The sequence below is a fragment of the Engystomops pustulosus genome, chromosome 3 (assembly GCF_040894005.1).
Source record: "Engystomops pustulosus chromosome 3, aEngPut4.maternal, whole genome shotgun sequence".
Taxonomy (NCBI): domain Eukaryota; kingdom Metazoa; phylum Chordata; class Amphibia; order Anura; family Leptodactylidae; genus Engystomops; species Engystomops pustulosus.
The window spans coordinates 207,648,549-207,669,916 of NC_092413.1; the positions used below are offsets into that span (position 1 = coordinate 207,648,549).

General features: G+C 43.1%; 1 protein-coding gene across 1 annotated transcript; it reads left to right on the forward strand.

The window, feature by feature from the left end:
* Positions 1 to 12,839: 12,839 nt before the first annotated feature.
* LOC140120709 (WD repeat and coiled-coil-containing protein-like) lies at positions 12,840 to 18,128 on the forward strand. Its single transcript, XM_072139661.1, has 3 exons — positions 12,840 to 14,768; positions 15,621 to 15,735; positions 17,390 to 18,128. The coding sequence occupies exons 1-3, from the start codon at positions 12,957 to 12,959 to the stop codon at positions 17,530 to 17,532; spliced, it is 2,070 nt and encodes a 689-aa protein (XP_071995762.1). The 5' UTR covers positions 12,840 to 12,956; the 3' UTR covers positions 17,533 to 18,128.
* The last annotated feature ends 3,240 nt before the right edge of the window (positions 18,129 to 21,368 follow it).

The following is a 21,368-nucleotide window of genomic DNA, read 5'->3' on the forward strand; positions in this document are numbered from 1 at the left end:
ACTTTCATCCGATAATAACACAGGAAATAAGAACAAAGGCCAAAAAACAGCAATTACATTCTCCGAGACACATTGTAGCGAGTGTGAATTCCTGAAAAGTCGCCATGCGCAGAGCCCCGGCCTATCCCGGCTTTCAAGGTTTTTATTCTTCCCTGTCTCCTAGCAACAGACGAGAGTCACCGAGCAATAAATTCCGGGCCTGACGCTACAAATCTATAATGTTCCAGGAGAAAGCGTCCGGCCCGGCCCATCGCAGCGCAGTCCTCTAGGATCTCTACCATTATCCCTCATGCAGGAAGCCACATATCAGAGCCCGGTCACACTAGCCCCATATCTACTTACCCTTGTTGGCTCCTCCAATGACTCCCCCTCATGGATTTCACGGCCAGGGGACCTTTGGAGATCACATGGAGGTCTTTAATCCCAGACTGGGTGTAAACAAAGAGACCCCCAAAGAGGTTTTCCACGTTCACTCATAATTCCGTATCTCTAAACCTTCCCAAATCCAGTGTGACAGTCCATGGTCGGCCCGTGGGTGACAGAGCCTCACTGGGTTCCTTTACAGTGAACTCACATGGCGGCATTAAAAATTCAGAAACTAAAACAGTCTCCTGTTCCCTAAAATATTCCCTAGTTTATCATTCCGGACAGCCCCCTTATAGTTATTTTATATAAAGCCCCCCTCACCCTCCATGGATTCATTAGATACAGCCCCCCTCATGGTTATTTTACCTCCATCACCCTCCATGATTCATTAGATACATCCCCCCCTCAACCTCATGGATTCCTTATGTACAGCCTTATATGGGCCCCAAACAGCTCTGGGCCCCAGCACTTGCTCAGGTATGTCCAGTGCTCAGGCTTTGTCCCGTCCAGCGGGATGTATGTGTCAGGACATGTTGGCATCCTCTGAGCTGGCAGCTCCCTGCACTATATCTGTGCCTCTGCTATACAAAACAGAGGCGGCCGGGGAGATGTCATTATGTCATTTGTCTGTCAATTTCAGTGCTACACATAGCAGAAGGAGAGAGGAGTTTACTACTATTTTACTGTAGGAGCACAATAAGAGGGGGAGTGGCTGGGGGGGCACAATAAGAGGGGAAGCTGTTGGGGGGGCACAATTAGCTGCTGGGGGCTTTAGCATAAGGGGAGCTCAGGGCACAGTATCAAAAGGGCTACAATGTTACAAGATACAATGGGACACAATGTTAGGGGCAGATTAAATTATACTGTGTTGTGGTGGAGAAAAAGGAACCTATGGCGAACCTATGACACGGGTGCCAGAGGTGGCACTCAAAGCCCTTTCTTTGATGGCGCCCAGGCCTTCACTCCAACACAGAATTTGCTAGACGTGACTCAAGGCTTTCTCCTGCGGTCCAAGACAGCCATGGACATGTCATGCTCAGTGCTATTTTAAAGGGACATCCTAAGCTGCCAGGACCACACGAGAAGGTATGGACAGAGATCATTGTAGCATCTGCTCTGGGTCCCCTGATTCTTCCTCTTCAGGGGACCCTGGAAGGAAGCTATAATCCAAATGTTTCCATCTTCTTTCTATTGTATTAGTGTCCTCAGGACGCCAATACGATTGAAACTGGTGATACAGCAGAGATCTATAGGTTACTGCTTAAATTGTCATGTTGGTACTTTGACACATAAAAGTGGGTTTTGGTTGTAGGTTGGGCACCAAAAGGTTCGCCATCACTGGCCTAAGGTGCAAGAGTCTTTTTCCCTCTTTCTCTGCTCTGGGAGGTGTAATAATTCTTAGAGGAGAGCAGTAAGTCTTCTGCTGCCTGCTCTGCCATAAATCTGAACTGTAGCGGCACCCGGCGGAGGCCAATACAATGTATGCATTGGAGATAGGAGGTTGATGTCCTGCTTCTCAAAACCTTCATCTCACCATTGAGTTAGGATCCCTTGATATCCGATTCTGTGAAATGCATTGTAGGAATTATTCATATCTGCCACTCATATTAACACACAAAAAGGTCAAACTGCAATTTTTGGGCATTTCTCTAACGCATAATCTGTGCCTAGTAGGTGCATTATGGTAGTTTCAATCTGTATCCATAGGACTGCATGAAAAGGCAAGTGAACCCTTTGGAAATACAGTCATGGCCAAAAGTTTTGAAAATGAAACAAATGTTAATTATTACAGTCTACTGTATCAGGTTTTATAATGGCAATTTGCATATACTCCAGAATGTTATAATGAATGATTAGCTTAACAGCAATTAATTGCAAAGTCAATATTTGCCTAAAAAATGAAATTTTTCCCCCAAAACACATTTCAACTTCATTGCAGGCGCCTTAAAAGGAGCAGCTAACATCATCTCAGTGATTGCTCCAGTAACACAGGTGCGGGTGTTGATGAGGACAGGGCTGGAGATTAATCTGTCATTATTAAGTAACAATCACAGCACTGGACACTTTACAAGGAGGCTGGTGCTTGGCATCATTGTTTCTCTTCTGTTAACCATGGTTATCTCTAAAGAAACACGTGCAGTCATCATTGCACTGCACAAAACTGGCCTAACAGGGAAGAGTATCGCAGCTAGAAAGATTGCACCTCAGTCACCAATCTATCGCATCATCAAGGAATTCAAGGAGAGAGGTTGCCATTATTGCCAAGGGCACCCAAGAAGGACCTGCAAGCGCCAGGACCATCTCTTACAAGTGTTTCAGCTTGGGGATGGGGCTCCCAGCAGTGCAGAGCTTGCTCAGGAATGGCAGCAGGCAGGTGTGAGGCATCTGCACGCACTGTGACACTGCGGAGACTCTTGGAGCAATGCCTGGTGTCAAGGAGGGCAGCAGAGAAGCCACTTCTCTCCAGAAAAAACATCAGGGACAGACTCATATTCTGCAAAAGGTACAGGGAGTGGACGGCTGAGGACTGGGGGAAAGTCATTTTCTCTGATGAATCCCCTTTCCGATTGCTTGGAACAACTGGAAAACAGTTTGTTGGGAGAATACAAGGTGAGTGATCCCACCAGTCTTGTCTCATGCCACCTGTAAAGCCTCCTGCAACCATTCATGTGTGGGGCGGCTTCTCAGCCAAGGGAATTGGCTCCAAGAATGTCCTCCAAGAGCAACTTCTCCCAACCGTCCAAGAGCAGTTTGGTGATGAACAATGCCTTTTCCAGCATGATGGAGCACCTTGCCATAAAGCAAAAGTGAGAACTAAATGGCTCAGGGAACAAAACATAGAGATTTTGGGTCCATGGCCAGGAAACTCCCCAGATCTTATTCCCATTGAGAACTTGTGGTCAATCATCAAGAGACGGGTGGACAAACAAAAACCAACAAATTGTGACAAAATGCAGCAGTGATTGTGCAGGAATGGACGGCTATCAGTCAGGATTTGGTCCAGAAGGTGATTGAGAGCTGCCAGGGAGAATTGCAGAGGTCCTGAAGAAGAAGGGTCAACACTGCAGATACTGACTCGCTGCAGTAACTCCTTCTCACTGACAATAAAAGCTTCTGTTCCCCATAATATGATTGCACTTGTATTTCTGTATGTGATAAACACATCTGACAAACCAGAGGGCAACACATCATGTGACAATATAATATTTGCTTCATTCTCAAAACTTATGGCCATTTTCTTATTGCATTTCATGTCTACATGCTGATATGGATGGCTTGTTACATTCTAGTGCAAAATATCCAGGACTTACCTCAGTATTCAATGTCTCCTGATTGATCGAAACACTTCCAGGCCATGAGCCCTACAGATACCATGTTTTTAGTGTGTGTCTAGTAGTATCTGATGGTATATATATGACTATCCTTCCTTCTCCCAGGAGAGTGGGTGTTATATAGACACCATGATATTGTCCCTAAGTGTGACTAGAAGGGTCAGAGAGACATTGGATATCAAGGTTGTGTGTGGGTCTTTGGGTTGAGAGGCAGATCCATTGTGATTATGATCCGTGTGGGTCAAGCTTCTGCTGCTCAACTTGAAGACCCACACACAACCTCTACATTGAAATCCAATGTTTCACGCCGTGGTCTACAGGAAGTCTGGGGGAATTCTCTGAAGAATTTTCGATGGGTTTTCCAAAACCCAGATGTGACCAGAGCAAGATAGAGGTGAAGGTCTCTTGTTGTAGGGTCTACTGGCACCAATTTATTCCTCATTCCACTGATGTCAGGGGATTGGCAATGTCTATAGGCCCGGCTCTCGCTATTCCTCCACATTAGTGGGATTTCATTGTATACTCTTGTGGACAGTGATGTGTTTATCCGTCTCCAGTGTATCACATAAAGAAGACAGATATCCTCTCCGCATGACTTCCTCCATGATGACGGTGAATCATCGCTAGCTCGGGGCCAGGCCCATCTAATACCGGCTTGTTAAGTGGTGTATTGGTTTGAGAAATTGTCTGGCTGACATGTTGTGCGGCTCGTACAATCAGCGGGTGAGCAATATGCACGACCCTCAGAGCCCCCGGCTACATGGGATCAGGTGGTGAATGTGAAATCACAATAAAATTATCTAAGGTCCAGACACTTACGCTGGAAACAGAGACATCTCAAACATCCATAAATAGATATTTAAAAATTATGAGATAGATGACAGATATAGACATATATGTGATAGATAATAAGAAATAAACAGATAGATGATAGGTATGAGATAGATGGATAGATAGATAGATAGATAGATAGATAGATAGATAGATAGATAGATAGATACTTACCTCCTTTTCATCACAAGTATTGTTGGTGGAAATGGGCTGCCAGATTCCAAGATGGCCACCGCTACCTGCACATGCCTTACACGCCTGCGCGAGTGGTGACGTATACATCAATGTCATCACTTCCGGCGCTTACACACACCCACTTCCGGTACCACGTGGATCCATGACGTTTGGCTGCTGGCGGTTCCGAACACAAAAAACATTTTATGAATGAAACTCAGGAGACGTTGGGCGGGTCTGAATACCGATACCGATGGGCGGGATCACTGGTTTTAAGAAAGCACTATGTCACTTTTACCTTGTTTACAATGTTTATTATGAAGTATCAATACTATTGCACTTTAATAATGTCACATGTATTATGATATTGCACTACTGATTCAATTTTGAATTTTTGTATCAATATTTGTTTCACATAATGATTGACCAATCAGCAGGGCTGTTGGTCCTTAAATAGTTGGATCTATTTCACTGTTGTTATACTTGAGAAAGGTGCGGTTTAGCACCGAAACGTCGCTGTGTGATGGAATAAAAGTTCACCACTTTTCCACAACTTATTGAGTGCTGCCTCTCCACTACTTAGATAGATGGATAGATAGATATGAGATAGATAGATAGATAGATAGATAGATATGATATAGATAGATAGATAGATAGATAGATAGATAGATAGATATGAGATAGATAGAAATTAGATAGATAGATGGATGGATAGATAGATAGATATGAGATAGATAGATAGATAGATAGATAGATAGGATATAGATAGATAGATAGATATGAGATAGATAGATAGATATGAGATAGATAGATAGATAGATAGATATGAGAGATAGATAGGAGATAGATAGATAGATAGATAGATAGATAGATAGATACATAGATATGGCTAATTTTTTCATAATTTTCAGAGACCTTGGGGTATACGGCGGTGCTCGGGTATGGGGGCAGGCGGCTGCGCAGCATTTATTCTACGCCATGTAGCAGTCGCAGGCAGCAGCAAGTACTCCGGCGCGGGGACACTAATGCCCCGTCCCAGCCCACTCCCAGCCAGCCATGTCCTCCACAGGCGGAAAGAGCAAAATACTCACAAGTGCTAGCACTGCGTGACGCAGAGGCCCTGATAAATATGCCCCTGTATCTTAAATTTTGGCATGTCCCACTTTGGAAAGGGGATGGGACCTGTGATACCCCATGTAAATTGGGTGGGGTCCAGGTGGTCAATAGGAGGGATGTAAACATCTCTATTTCGCGACATGTAGATTGATCGGTGATCACTAGAATGAGCTTCCTAAACAGAATGTTGTCTAGATGTTGGAATTATTATGGCGCCCCCTGGTGTTTCTTTTGAATAAACGCTGCGCAGCCGTCTGCCCCGATACACCAGCTGCGGCATATGATAAATATGCCCCAGGGTCTCTGAAAATTATAGAAAAATTAGCTCAGAAAATACCGGACGGTTAGCAAGATGGAAGAAATCATTAATTTGACATCTATAAAGACCATGTGAATTTTATATCTATCTAACATCTTATTATTCCCTGTTATAAGGGAAGCTAATGGCCCACATTTATCAAAACGTCATGAATCTGGCGCCCCCTGCACTGCTGGGGAAGTCTGCACCCTTTTTTGGGGCACTTTTTCATGCTGCAGGATTGTGGAACACGTCAGTAATAAATGTGGCGCAAAGTCCGACCAAGCAGTAACAGCCCCTTTTATGTCCATTTTTTTTTGTCTTGTCGGACACAAATCCTGGGACAATTCGGCGCAAATTGGAAAAATTCGGGAAACCCGACGAAAATGTGCGATTCGGACCCTTAGTAAATGTGTCTACTGCTGCTCCAGAACCTCATAATGCACACCGCAGCTACTGCAGAACATCCTAATTCATACCTCAGCTACTACAGAACCTCATCATGCAGACCTCAGCTGCTACAGAACCTCATAATACACACCTCAGCTGCTCCAGAACCTCATAATACACACCTCAGCTGCTCCAGAACCTCATAATACACACCTTAGCTGCTCCAGAACCTCATAATACACACCTCAGCTGCTCCAGAACCTCATAATACACACCTCAGCTGCTCCAGAACCTCATAATACACACCTCAGCTGCTGCAGAACCTCATAATACACACCTCAGCTGCTCCAGAACCTCATAATACACACCTCAGCTGCTACAGAACCTCATAATACACACCTCAGCTGCTACAGAACCTCATGATACACACCACAGCTACTGCAGAACATCATTATACATATCTCAGCTGCTGTAGAACCTCATAATACATGCCTCAGCTACTGCAGAACAGCCTTATACATGCCTCAGCTGCTGCAGAAACTCATAATACACACGTCAGTTGCTGAAGATTGTCACAATACACACATCAACAGCTGCAGATCCTCATAATACACACCTCAGATGCTGCAGAACATCACAATGGGGCAGATTTACTTACCCGGTCCATTCGCGATCCAGTGGCGCGTTCTCAGCGGTGGATTCGGGTCTTCCGGCAATTCACTAAGGCAGTTCCTCCGACGTCCACCAGGTGTCGCTGCTGCGCTGAAGTCCGCCGAGGTCCGCCGGAATCCGCGATCTTATACCTGGTGAAGGTAAGCTCGTGTCCCGCGACACTTTTTTTTTTTTAAATGCGGCGGTTTCTCAGAATCCGTCGGGTTTTCGTTCGGCCACGCCACCCAATGCACCACAATCCGATCGCGTGAGCCAAAAACCCGGGGCAATTCAGGAAAAAAAACCGGCGCAAATCGGACATATTCGGGTAACACGTCGGGAAAACGCGAATCGGGCCCTTAGTAAATGACTAATATCTCATAATCCGTACCTCAGTCGGACTGGGCAGATGCTGGTTCTCTATTCATGTATATCTCCCTCAATTCTAACATATTTATACTGTAAAGTTGGGCATTTATATGATCCCCACCTCTCATAGATTTAGCTGTATACATCTAGCAATCATTATATCGATGCAGTCACACACTGGATCGATGCAGATTATATATTTGGGGCTCCCTGCGTCCTGGGACATCTCCAGGGTGGGGGAGTCCTATAACTCACATCATAGAACATGCAGCAGCTCATCAATACATTGAATATCCCGCTCTCTCCTGGTGGCGCTGACATTTCTTCTTTACTGCGCCATATAAATATTATACCAGGCCCACGCTCCGCCACATGACAGCCGCCCGCCACGCTGCTCGCTAACTGTTCATTGTAATCCTAATAGCGGTCATTTATAATTCTGCCAGACTTTTCATTATCTTCCCACACAGTTCTCCCGATAAGATAGGGGAAGGGGTAATGCCCCACAACTCTTGAAGGGGGCTATTAATAATATTATATTAATAATATTCCCTTTATTTATTTATATAGCGCACACAGATTACGCAGCGCTGCACAGAGCTTGTCACGTCAGTCCCTGTCCCCAATGGGGCTCACAATCTAATCAACCTACCAGTATGTTTTGGAGTGTGGGAGGAAATCAGAGGACCTGGAGGAAACCCACGCAAACACGAAGAGAACATACAAACTCTTTGCTGATCTTGACCTTGGGAGTTGAACCCAGGTCTCTGGCGCTGCAAGGCTGTAATGCTAACCACTGAGCAACCGTGCTGCCCTGCGTCTAAATCTTAGCAGTCATGTGTCACACATTAATTAATCCCTAGTGTTTCAATAATTTTTCCATCCCCTAATGGCACCCACCTATTCTTTCTACCCTTTCTTCCAGTCTTGACCATATATTTGCACAGATACTTGCTGAATGGGTTCTTGCTGCAGAGTTATGAACTCCACCCAGGGATGCTCTGCTGAGGTTGACATCCTGTTCTGCAGAGCTAGTTTATTTGGCTGAGTTTGGTGTATATTCTGTGGAAAGCTGGGTGGTTACATCTTGTTTCTGAGCTGCGGGTTGTGATATGTGGTTTGAGTGGCCATACTAATCAGAGGCCGGGGCAGCATCCAGGAACTCCATAAATCTCTATTCTTCAGTCCCCTCAGGGCAGATTATACTAGTCTCTTGATTCTTTTATTGCTATTATGTCTATTTTGCTCTTTGCATATTCTGACCCTTGATTTGTTATCTGACTACTCTTTTGCCTAACAATTCTGTACCTCGCCGCCATCTTGGTTTTGACCAAATTATTCAGACTTTGCTTTTGTCTGTCTGTCTGTCTTTCTGGTCATTTATCATCTGTTCTGAGAATGTACTCAGAGTAGGGGCTATCGACCAGTTGCCACCAGTCTTTTGTTCAATGCCAGGCCCAAAAGTAGTCAGCGGGCATTTTAGGAGAGACCTAACAGGAGAGGAGAACAAAGCAACAAAGACATCCAGAGCCGAATAGAGGCATCAAAGATGTTGTATAATTACTCCTAGACTATTTATGTACAGTCCTCTTTTGTTTTCTGGATAAGGGGTCACTTTAAGATTATATTGTATCCAATCTCCAATATTATTGGTGATTGTAACATATATTTCTAGTGCATTTCCCTAGGTTCAACATAGATTCAGTGTTCCTTAGCCCCGGGTACTGACCGAAATGGTTATTATTTCTGACTCTACTGAGCACCAGTCAGAAAATACTGCAATAAATGAGAGAATGGAGAAGCCAAAAGGTCAAAACAATAAGTATTCAGAACTCAGGTAGTTCAGGTAAAGCACATTTATTAATAAGGGTAAAAGGGTAGTCAGACAACAAGGGATTGAGGGGAAGGTCAAGATTATGCGTGGCATCAGAAACTTAATAAAAATGTTAAGGGTCAATCTAGTAGCATTGGCCCCACCAATAATAGTCCGCCATAGTGAGCAGATGCATAGCCTGATGCTATATACATATATATATATATTTCAGCTATAAGTTTAAAACCAACCAGTGTCTCCTTGTAGGATATTGTCCAACACATAATGATTCCACCTTTTCTGTGTGTTTGTCCTTACGACCTTCCATCCTAATCAGCTGGAAAGTTCTCCGTTATTTGTGGATTCTAGAGAAATCTTTAACTTCCATGACCACGGAGAACCTCACATCAATGTTTTATTTTTCTAACATCTGTAATGAGTCATTTCTATCTTTTTCGATCATATGCATTAGATTAGGTTAAAATCGAAGTGAGACCTGCTGGAGCCATACACTGCCAGGGATGACTCATTATTCACGAAAATATTCAAAAGTTATCTCATATTTTACTGCAAAAAGAATAATATCAGTTTAACAAGAAATACCAATGGCTTCATAAAATGTCTTTATTTTGGGGCCACACTTTTTGTTTTGCCCAGGGCCCCATTTTGTTTAACCCCTTAACCCTCTGCACCGTAGCTCTACGGTGCAGAGGTATAAGGAATGTATGAAGAGGGCTCACGGGCTGAGTCCTCTTCATACAAAGGTGGGGGTTGGCGCCGCCATCTTTATTACGATCGCCGCGCCCCCGAACGTCATCGGGGGGCGGCGATCGGTTGCCATGGTAGCCTCGGGTCTTCGTTTGACCTGAGGCTTAATGGCTTCTGCAGATTCGTTACAATGAGCCAGTGGCTCATTGTAATGAATGAGCTGCAAAAATGTCATATATTGCAATACAGAAGTATTGCAGTATATGGTAGGAGCGATCTGACCATCTAGGGTTAATGTACCCTAGATGGTCTAAGAAATAGTGAAAAAAAAAAGAAAAAAAAAAGTTTTAAATATTAAAAATTCAAATCACCCCCCTTTCCCTAGAACTGATATAAAACATAATAAACAGTAAAAATCACAGAGACATTAGGTATTGCCGCGTCCCAAAATGCCCGATCTATCAAAATATAAAAACGGTTACGGCCGGCGGTGACCTCCGAGACGGGAAATGGCGCCCAAATGTCCGAAATGCGACTTTTACACCTTTTTACATCACATAAAAAATGGAATAAAAAATTATCAAAATATCGCACAGACCTCAAAATGGTAGCAATGCAAACGTCGGCTCATTTCGCAACAAATGACACCTCACACAGCTCCGTGCGCCAAAGTATGAAAAAGTTATTAGCTTCAGAAGATGACAAAATTTTTTTTTCTTTTTTGTACACATTCGTTTAATTTTTGAAAATGTATTAAAACACAATAAAACCTATATAAATTTGGTATCACCGCGATCGCACCGAACCAAAGAATAAAGTAGGTGTGTTATTTGGAGCGAAGAGTGAAAGTCCTAAAAACTGAGCCCACAAGAACGTGACGTTTTTTTTTCAATTTTTCCACATTTGGAATTTTTTTTCAGCTTCGTAGTACACGGCATGTTAAAATAAATAACATTACAGGAAAGTAAAATTTGTTACGCACAAAATAAGCCCTCACACAGGTCTGTACACGTAAAAATGAAAAACTTATAGATTTTTGAGCGAAAAAACCCGTCGTCCTTAAGGGGTTAAAACCGACCCCTGGTATCAAATTCAAATGAATTGTATGTAAACATTTGACTTTGCATCAAGTGTTAAAATGCCTTAAAATTCTCTCTCAGTATTCTGGCATTCGACAAATATAAATAATTTCGGTAATCCTGATTGATCTAAATCGGGAAAGGTTTATTTTGATTTCATGTCAGATAAACACCAGGGGGGACATTAATCATAGGGGGTCTCAGGTTCGTCTATTTTTGTGCCTGGTTTGTTTTCTTTTTTGGCTTGAGATCTATGATGGATCTGGTTCTGCCTTAGTAAATGCGTTTTGCAATTGTCGCATGTCCGATTCATTTGCGCCTAAATTTGTGCCAAATTTGTCTCAAATTGTTAGATCTCATTTGTGACCAATAATGAAAGGAGACTGAGAAAATGTGACAGATAGGAGATAGATAGATATGAGATAGATATGAGATAGATATGAGATAGATAGATAGATAGATAGATATGAGATAGATAGATAGATAGATAGATAGATAGATAGATAGATAGATATGAGATAGATAGATAGATATGAGATAGATAGATAGATAGATAGATATGAGATAGATAGATAGATAGATATGAGATAGATAGATAGATAGATAGATATGAGATAGATAGATAGATAGATAGATAGATAGATAGATAGATATGAGATAGATAGATAGATATGAGATAGATATGAGATAGATATGAGATAGATATGAGATAGATATGAGATAGATATGAGATAGATATATGATAGATAGATATGAGATAGATATGAGATAGATAGATATGAGATAGATAGATAGATAGATAGATAGATAGATATGAGATAGATATATAGATAGGAGATAGATAGATAGATATGAGATAGATAGATAGATATGAGATAGATAGAAATAGATAGATGGATAGATAGATATGAGATAGATAGATAGATAGATAGATAGATAGATAGATAGATAGATAGATATGAGATAGATATATAGATAGGAGATAGATAGATAGATATGAGATAGATAGATAGATATGAGATAGATAGATAGATAGATATGAGATAGATAGAAATAGATAGATGGATAGATAGATATGAGATAGATAGATAGATAGATAGATAGATAGATAGATAGATAGATAGATATGAGATAGATAGATAGATATGAGATAGATAGATAGATAGATAGATAGATAGATAGATAGATAGATAGATATGAGATAGATAGATAGATATGAGATAGATAGATAGATAGATAGATAGATAGATAGATAGGAGATATTAGAGATGTATTCCTGACCTGGGATTATTATCCTGTAGTTACAATGAATCTGTAGATTGATCTCCTATGGAACTATGTACATCTCCTGCTGTGACTGAGCTTCTTGCTGAGGCAGAGGATTAATACTTCACATCCTTTGTTAATCTAATGAATGAATAAGGGGATCTACCTGTAAACTCACATTACCCCCTGACTTTTTCTAGTAGGTTATGTCTTAATCTCTTACATAAGAAACCTTCCTTCAAGGAAGGGTTAATGTATTAAAAAGTTATATTTAGAGGGAGAATGTCAGTACTTAAAACCAGCGGACAGCTTTGCTTCCTAAGTAAAATGGAATTAGCTAAACCTTCCTTGAATCTTCGGAGGTTTAAGTCTTCTAGGGATAAACGTGAACGCAGCAGGACGTGCTAGGAAGAAGATCTGCACAATAGTTTTTGTGGTGGCTTCTTGCAGGACAACTGAAGTATGTGGTCCACAGGAATGCTGAAGCCAAATAACTCCATCTTTCTAAGAGATGAGACCTTAAGATTTCCTTCCGTCTGCTAAACTTGATTCCATATTCAAACATGGACCTCGGACGAGCAAAGCTCCTGAGATGTGGCATGAACGCTCTTCACCAGGCTATCCACACCATCCATGGTTTAGCCTGGACTGATGGCAAACAGGTCATCCTGACTGCTCTGCACCCTCAAAAGGACGATGCAGAATTTGGTAACTCGGTGGTCATCGGACAGTTTGAACATGTTCATGGTCTATTTTGGGGACCCTCCACTGATTCTCCAGCGTTACTTGCGGTTCAACATAAGAAACATGTCACTATATGGCAACTCTACTACAACCCACTGGAAAAGAACAAACTGGTTGTCTCCCAGACCTGTGAGCATGGAGATCCTTTCCCTGTCCTCCCACAAGGATGCATATGGCACCCCAAAAAAGATATCCTACTCGTTTTAACCAAAAGGGATGTTTCGGTCTTATATACAGTCTGTAATAACAGTAGTAGTGTGAAGGCGGACATTACATGCAGTAGTGTCATACGATGTGCTTGCTGGACAAAGGATGGGAGTCGTGTGGTGGTGGCCATGGAGGACTCTCTCTACTCTTACATATGGAATGATGACCAAAAGACCTTAAGTCCTTGTTCCTTTTGCCCTATATTTAATATTGATGCAACAATTGTTTCAATTCAGCCCATTATGGATTACCAAGTGGTAGTAACCTCTGAAATTTCTTCAAAAAGCCCTTCTAGCCATCCCAGGGATTCTGAAGGATCTGCTCTACAATCTTCTCTTCTGATGTTGGATGAAGAACTATCTAGGAACAGCAGAAGGGTTTCTATAGATTCAGGTAAATCTGAGCCTGTAGAGATGTTAAAGGTCTCATCGTTGATGTCACCAGAAATGTCACAGATCCTCGCCAGGCATCGTATGTCTGATCCTAGTCCACTCATACACTTGAGACAAAGGAGCATTACGAGTGAAAACAAGACGGAATTGTCCAATCTCTTGCTTATAACCTTTGAGAAGAATTCGACAACCACCAGAAAAGTGGCCATACCGGGTATCTCCTCCCCGGACATCATAGCTCTCGATTCTCGTTGTGAAAGAGTTGCAGTAGCATCAAACACTTCCAACCTTGTGTTGATTTATCCCATTGCGCCATCGTGTATGCCCAACATTCAACAAATTCGGCTTGAAGAAAATGAAAAAGCCAAAGGGCTATCCTTTATCAATGACACATTGCTACTGATCTTGGTTGGAAGACCCAAATCCTTTGATTTAGGGTTTGTTCAGATGTTGGCTTCTGAAAAATACAGTGTGCAGTTAGTCACTCGAAAAATAATGCCCATTGAGTATATACCCTCAAGGCTAAACTGTGGCCAGAACTTGATATCCGAACAATCTGGTTTGAACACTGGTGGCGTCAAAGGTTGTGGAGATGATATCAACATTGGCAAAGAATTTTGGGTTCCAAACCATATGGGAAATAAATCTCCCCGTATGAGACGGAAATTACGAGATCTTGTTAGAGGGGCAAGTGGAGAAGAAAGCATATCGTCAAGTCTAGATGACTTTGAGGACAATAAGCTGCTTGCAGAATGTCCTATGACTCTGGAGAACCTCAAAATCGAGCCCACCATACGCAGGCCGATGAAGGGCATCACTGATAAACCAGAGAGATCGTTTTCTCAGAGATCTAACAATGACCCTCAAGAAGCAAAGGGGAATCATTTGTCACCAGTCACCAAGGATGATATAGAAGGAACAAGAGATTCTGAAGGTCACACTTCAGAAACAAAACCTTCTTGGAAAACCTACTCAAAAAGTTTGCTGTACCCATCTTCTGATGATCCACCCTATATCTCCATACGCCAACAGGTATCCTTATATTATTATGTTAGTGTTCTGTAGTCAATTCCTACATGATCTAGTCTACCCAAATCCTACATGACTAGATAAGTGCTTCTAAGTATAGAAAGAGCAAAATATATTTAGTAATAGATGAGATATTATTTTGAATATTTTTCCACTAAGCTAGATATTAATCTGCTCAGCTACTACTGCTCTATAACGTGCTCCCTGCAGATAGGACACTACATAAAATCAGGTCAGTTCCTAATGGTCTATAATGTGCTGCCTGCAGATAGGACACTGCATACAATCAGGTCAATTCCTCCTGGTCTATAACATGCTGCCTGCAGAAAGGACACTACATACAATCAGGTCAATTCCTCCTGGTCTATAACATGCTGCCTGCAGATAGGACACTACATACAATCAGGTCAGTTCCTCCTCCTCTATAACATGCTGCCTGGACACAGGACACTACATACAATCAGGACAGTTCCTCCTGCTCTATAACATGCTGCCTGCAGATAGGACAATACATACAATCAGGTCAGTTCTACCTGCTCTATAACGTGCTACCTGCAGATAGGACACTACTTACAATCAGGTCAGTTCCTCCTGCTCTAGAACATGCTACCTGCAGATAGGACACTATGTAAAATCTGCTCAGATCCTCCTGCTCTATAACATTCTGCCTGCACATAGAACATAAATGACAGCTCTGCTGTGCAGCGATACTGATGACCTAGCACACTAAACACTCTTTAGTGACCAAGAGGTACAGTAGCCCTTTATAAACTCCAGCCCACTGATATGTAGTATAACTGATTATGTATATTTTATTGGCTAATACTTTTATTCATTTTCACTACTGATTCCCAGCATTCATCCAGAGATGGAGCAAATGAGGCGAGAGCCGTTCTCTTGTGCTATGGAAGACTTCATCTAAGAACATTGCAGGAGATCTTCCACTTGAACGCCATTGAAATGAGATTCGGTAACTTTTCTCATGTGTTGACATATATGTTATCTGTGTGTGTTATTATAAGGATATTAGAGGCCACCAGGACATCGTATTGGACTGAGATAGTAAAGTCAGTTAATTTAGTATACTGTGGGCCACCAAATGAACAAATAGTTCAGTAACTAATTATACATCTGCTTTGGATTGATTTAAAATCTGTCTGCTTGCTGTCCTTCATTAGGACTATTTAATGGTCATGTGATGGACATAGAGGTCCATAGCTGAAAATAATGAATTGAAGTGTGACCCTCACAAAACCCCCTTGGAGTGCTCATCACATGCCCATTGCAGTGTGCCCATCTTATGACCAATGGGGTGTTCCAATTACATGACCAATGGGGTGTGCTCATTGCATGACCAACGGGGAGTGCCCATCACATGAACAATGGAGTGTGCCCATCACATGACCAATAGGGTGTGCCTATCACATGATCAACGGGCAGTGCCCATCACAAGGCCACCTTTGTTTGCCCATCAAATGACCAAAAAGATGTGCCCATCACATGATCAACAGGGTGTGCCCATCATATGACCAATGGGGTGTTCCAATCAAATGACTAATGGGGTGTGCCCATTTCATGGCCAATGGAGTATGCCCATCACATGACCAATGAAGTGTCCCCATCATATGACCAACGGGGTGTTCCAACAACATGACCAATGGGGTGTGCACATTTCATGACCAATGAGGTATGCCCATCACATGACCAACAGAGTGTGCCCATCACATGACCAATGGACTGTGCCCATCACATGACCAATGGAGAGAGCTCATCACATGACCAATTGAGTGTGCCCATCAAATGACCAATGGAGTGTGCCCATCACATGAACAATGGAGTGTGCCCATCACATGAACAATGGAGTGTGCCCATCACATGACCAACAGGGTGTGCCTATCACATGATCAACAGGGAGTGCCCATCACAAGGCCACCTTTGTGTGTCCATCAAATGACAAAAAAGATGTGCCCATCACATGATCAACAGGGTGTGCCCATCATATGACCAATGGGGGGTTCCAATCACATGACCAATGGGGTATGCCCATCACATGACCAACAGAGTGTGCCCATCAAATGACAAATGGAGTGTGCCCATCAAATGACAAATGGAGTGTGCCCATCACATGAACAATGGAGTGTGCCCATCACATGACCAACAGGGTGTGCCTATCACATGATCAACAGGGAGTGCCCATCACAAGGCCACCTTTGTGTGTCCATCAAATGACAAAAAAGATGTGCCCATCACATGATCAACAGGGTGTGCCCATCATATGACCAATGGGGGGTTCCAATCACATGACCAATGGGGTATGCCCATCACATGACCAACAGAGTGTGCCCATCAAATGACAAATGGAGTGTGCCCATCAAATGACAAATGGAGTGTGCCCATCAGGGTGTTCGAACCACGTGACCAATGTGGTGTACCCATTGTATGACCAATGGGATATGCCCATCACATGATTAACAAGGTGAGCTCATCAAGCGACCAACAAGATGTACCCATCACATGACCAATGGTTGTAAAAGTTGAAGTTTCCTTCAACATCAGCAAGCTGAGATCCTGATAATATTTCACACACATTAAAACAGTACATAACATATAGTTATTGTGTCTAGGTTCAAAGTGGATCGTCCTCACCGAAGACGGAGAAGGATTTGTACCACTCACATTCAGAGCTAACCAGGAGGTTGTGATCAGGGAGGTAATGGATAACTCCAGCCCCACCGGAGAACCAGATCATGAAGATGTGCAGCTGTAAGAGGGTGCAGGCTACAATATAGACAAGTGGGCCATGGATCCGGGCCTGGTCTCCCTGCTGCTAGACACCAACGGATGTCCTATGTTATTATACATCTTTGGCATCTGTCTCCACTATCATGTGATTTATCCAGTGCTAAGATTATGTTACTATATACTGTGAAAAAAACTTTAGCCTTATCGTTGTTGTCCATTGAATGTATATTTTTGCGGTATTTTTAAAGGAGTTTTCCAGCAGTGAAATTTTTCTCAGAGTTAATAGTATAAAACAAGGTGGATATACCCCATTGGTCCCCCACCGATCCCGTTTTTCAGTGGCCTACTCTGACTTCTACTTCCTGTTTCCACTGGACACACAGGAAATGCTTTATACCTGGCCTCAGAGACGACCCGCCTCTGTCAGTGATTGGCTGTGAGGTCATTTCCTGTGCGTTGAAAGGATCCAAGAAGTACAATCTGGCAATGACGGAATGAGAGCAATGGTGGACTGATGTGATAAATACTACTTATTTTGTTTTTTTTACCTTATGTTAGGCATGTATTTGCTCACCAGACAAGAGGTTTAAGGAGTAATAATTATATTTGGTCTTACAATTTGTTAAGTGCAATATGAGTAAATGAATTGCTTTTCCTTTGTGTCTTATTGATTTTTTTTTTTTTTTAAATGTATAAATAATTTTGGGATGTAGATGTGAATAGTATTTTATCCTAGATATTTTGTGTCACACTCCATTTTATCTAATATATAAAGCTAAGTGTATGTGTGTATGTCCAATATAGGAAGCTGCACCGTCACCTTTACAATCACCAAAATTTGCACATCCGCTCTCTGTGATTCAGGGAATGTCATAGACTCGGTTTTGAATCGAAATTTTCAACCCACGCTTTACAAAATACAGTTATGAACCACCATGTACAGGAGCCATTGTCTACTGCTGCTGTGGCAGTTAGGAGCTAAGCTGTGATTGGTTGCTGTTTTGCCACAGGTCATTAATATGAGCTCTGATCTTTGATTGGTTACTATAGGCAATTAGTATAAGACAGCTTATGTCTGAGGTAGAGAGAGAGACAGAGACAGTCAGTAACAGAGACTGACAGACATACAGTGACAGACAGTCAGTGACAGAGACAGTCAGTGACAGAGAATGACAGAGACAGTCAGTGATAGAGACTGACAGCGAAAGAGACAGACAGTGCCAGAGACTGACAGACAGACAGTGACAGAGACTGACAGTGAAAGAGACTAACCGAGAAAGTAGGTGTCAGGGACAGTCAGTGACAGATAACATTTTTTGTTAACCCATTCTATTTTGCTATAGCTAAGAGCAGTTATTTACTATCCCAGGCAACACCTGGAGCTACAACTAGTAAATATATAAAAGATTCTGCCATAGGCCCCTTCAACTTAAAAGAAATGTGCCATCAAAACCAAGCATGATAAACCAGGGACACTGTTAACACTGTGAATGTGGTAATCTTCTTACATTTGTTATCCGTGGCCATCTTCCATCTAAAATCAACTTTAAAAATTATTCTAATGAGCCAGAGGGGATCATCCCCTGAAGCTGCAGCTTCACCGGCTGTTACAGGGTGTAGGAGCACTCCCCCCCCCCCCTCCACTGTGTGCGATAACATTAGGCAGAGGGAGGGGAAAGTGCTGAGGGGGCAGGGGGTAGAGGGAGACAGTGTAATTGACTGTGAAACTACAGCACAGGGGGCTCTGGTAATGTCCTCAAAGCCTTTCTGGCTCAGTATCAAAGTCCAGCAGAGCCTAAGTGTGTACCTGTGTCTGATACAGATCTGGACAGGGTTACTTTTTGTTGGTCATGTTGACCTCATTTTACTTCGGATCACAGCCAAAGACCCCCGGTCTGGTGAAGATGTGAGATGAAGAAACGCATCATCAAAATCATATCATGAAAACAGCTAACAGTGCGGACCACAGAATTTATTGGATAATTGCTTTGTATAATATAAATGTCATCATAAATAAGGTTCCCTTCTACATTAACAAAGCCCGTGTCATAGTTCAGGCTGATGGTATTGATCGCGCACAAAGCTGATTACTCAGATATTGGAACATTAAATTCCAAGTAACACTGGGTCCTAGACCAGGGGCCGTCAGGTCACAGGCATTTATTGTGTATAACCATCTACAATATAACATGGGATTTCCACTACTTGCCGAATATATTCAAGTAGAAGCGGAGATTTTGAGTACAATTTTTTTGGCAGAAAAGCCCCACTTAGCTTATACACAAGTTTATAAAAAAATAAACTTATATACTCACCCTGTAGTGCTCCTTGCAGCTCCTCTTCTCCCCGCTGCTTATCGCTCATGCACACTAATATTTGAAGCCTGTGGAATTGGACTGTATCTTGGCCCGATCCCACTGACTGCACAAAGTGCAGCGGATGGGGGTCCCTGCATTACGGTACTTAGAAATATTTGACATCATAGAGTCTGCACTGGTAGAGTACATGGACACTTCTCTGTCACACAAGAAGACAAGAGGAAAGAGGAGCGGGGTAAGTATATACTTTTATTTTTTTAATATCGCGAGGGGCTGCTGCATGGGGTAATGTATTTTTAAGGGCTGAACGGGGCATTTCAGTAGTTGGGGTAGGTTGCTTGGCACTTCATTACTGGGTAAGGCTGTGGCCAAGGCATTTTCCACCCTAGGCTTATACTTGAGTCAACGGTCCACATTTATGAGAACTAGTGCAGTCTGTACTATGTGCAGGTCACCTGTGGAGTGTTCATGGCACCCTCTTCCATGGGGGGATGGGTGGCCCTCAAAAGCTTGGGTCCCAGGCTACCGGCAAACCAGCAGTATTATAATCCACTACTTGCTTCGCTTGCTTCCACTTCATTAATCTGGTGCCCCCTGCACTGCTCTGGAAGTGAGCGACATTTTGTTTTTGTTGCACTTTGTTCATGCTGAAGAATTGTGGCGCACCTCAGTAATGTGGAGCAAACTCCGACTAAGCAGTAACAGCCCCTTAGGTGCACATATTTTCGGTCTTGTCGGACAGGTTTATATGGTACCTCCGCACTGGCCACAGGAGGTTTCACCAGTCACCAATCAGTAGGGAGGGCGCAGGACCTCCGCACCGGCCACAGGAGGTTTGACCAGTCACCAATCAGTAGGGAGGGCGCAGGACCTCCGCACCAGTCACAGGAGGTTTCGCCAGTCACCAATCAGTAGGGAGTGCACAGGACCTCCGCACCGGCCACAGGAGGTTTCACCAGTCACCAATCAGTAGAAAGGGCGCAGGACCTCCGCACCAGTCACAGGAGGTTTCACCAGTCACCAATCAGTAGGGAGGGCGCAGGACCTCCGCACCAGTCACAGGAGGTTTCACCAGTCACCAATCAGTAGGGAGGGCGCAGGACCTCCGCACCGGCCACAGGAGGTTTGACCAGTCACCAATCAGTAGGGAGGGCGCAGGACCTCCGCACCAGTCACAGGAGGTTTCACCAGTCACCAATCAGTAGGGAGTGCACAGGACCTCCGCACCGGCCACAGGAGGTTTCACCAGTCACCAATCAGTAGGGAGGGCGCAGGACCTCCGCACCAGTCACAGGAGGTTTTACCAGTCACCAATCAGTAGGGAGCGCACAGGACCTCCACACAGGACATCACTAGTCCCTCACATGGTTCCGGTGGGATCTGCTTCGCTTGACTGTTGTTTCTTGGCCATAACTTTGTTACTTAATATTTTCCTGAGGTTTTCTATTGGGTTTAAATCAGGACTTTGGGCTGTACGTTTTAATGTATATTAGTTACTGGGGGGCTGATATATATATTACTTACTGAGGGCTGTACATGTATT

Excerpts from the sequence above, each read along its gene's own strand:
- LOC140120709 (XM_072139661.1), top strand. The coding sequence starts at position 12,957 with ATGGACCTCGGACGAGCAAAGCTCCTGAGATGTGGCATGAACGCTCTT. Across the intron at positions 14,769-15,620 it reads ATATCTCCATACGCCAACAG|CATTCATCCAGAGATGGAGC; the intron begins GTATCCTTATAT and ends ACTGATTCCCAG. Across the intron at positions 15,736-17,389 it reads CGCCATTGAAATGAGATTCG|GTTCAAAGTGGATCGTCCTC; the intron begins GTAACTTTTCTC and ends TATTGTGTCTAG.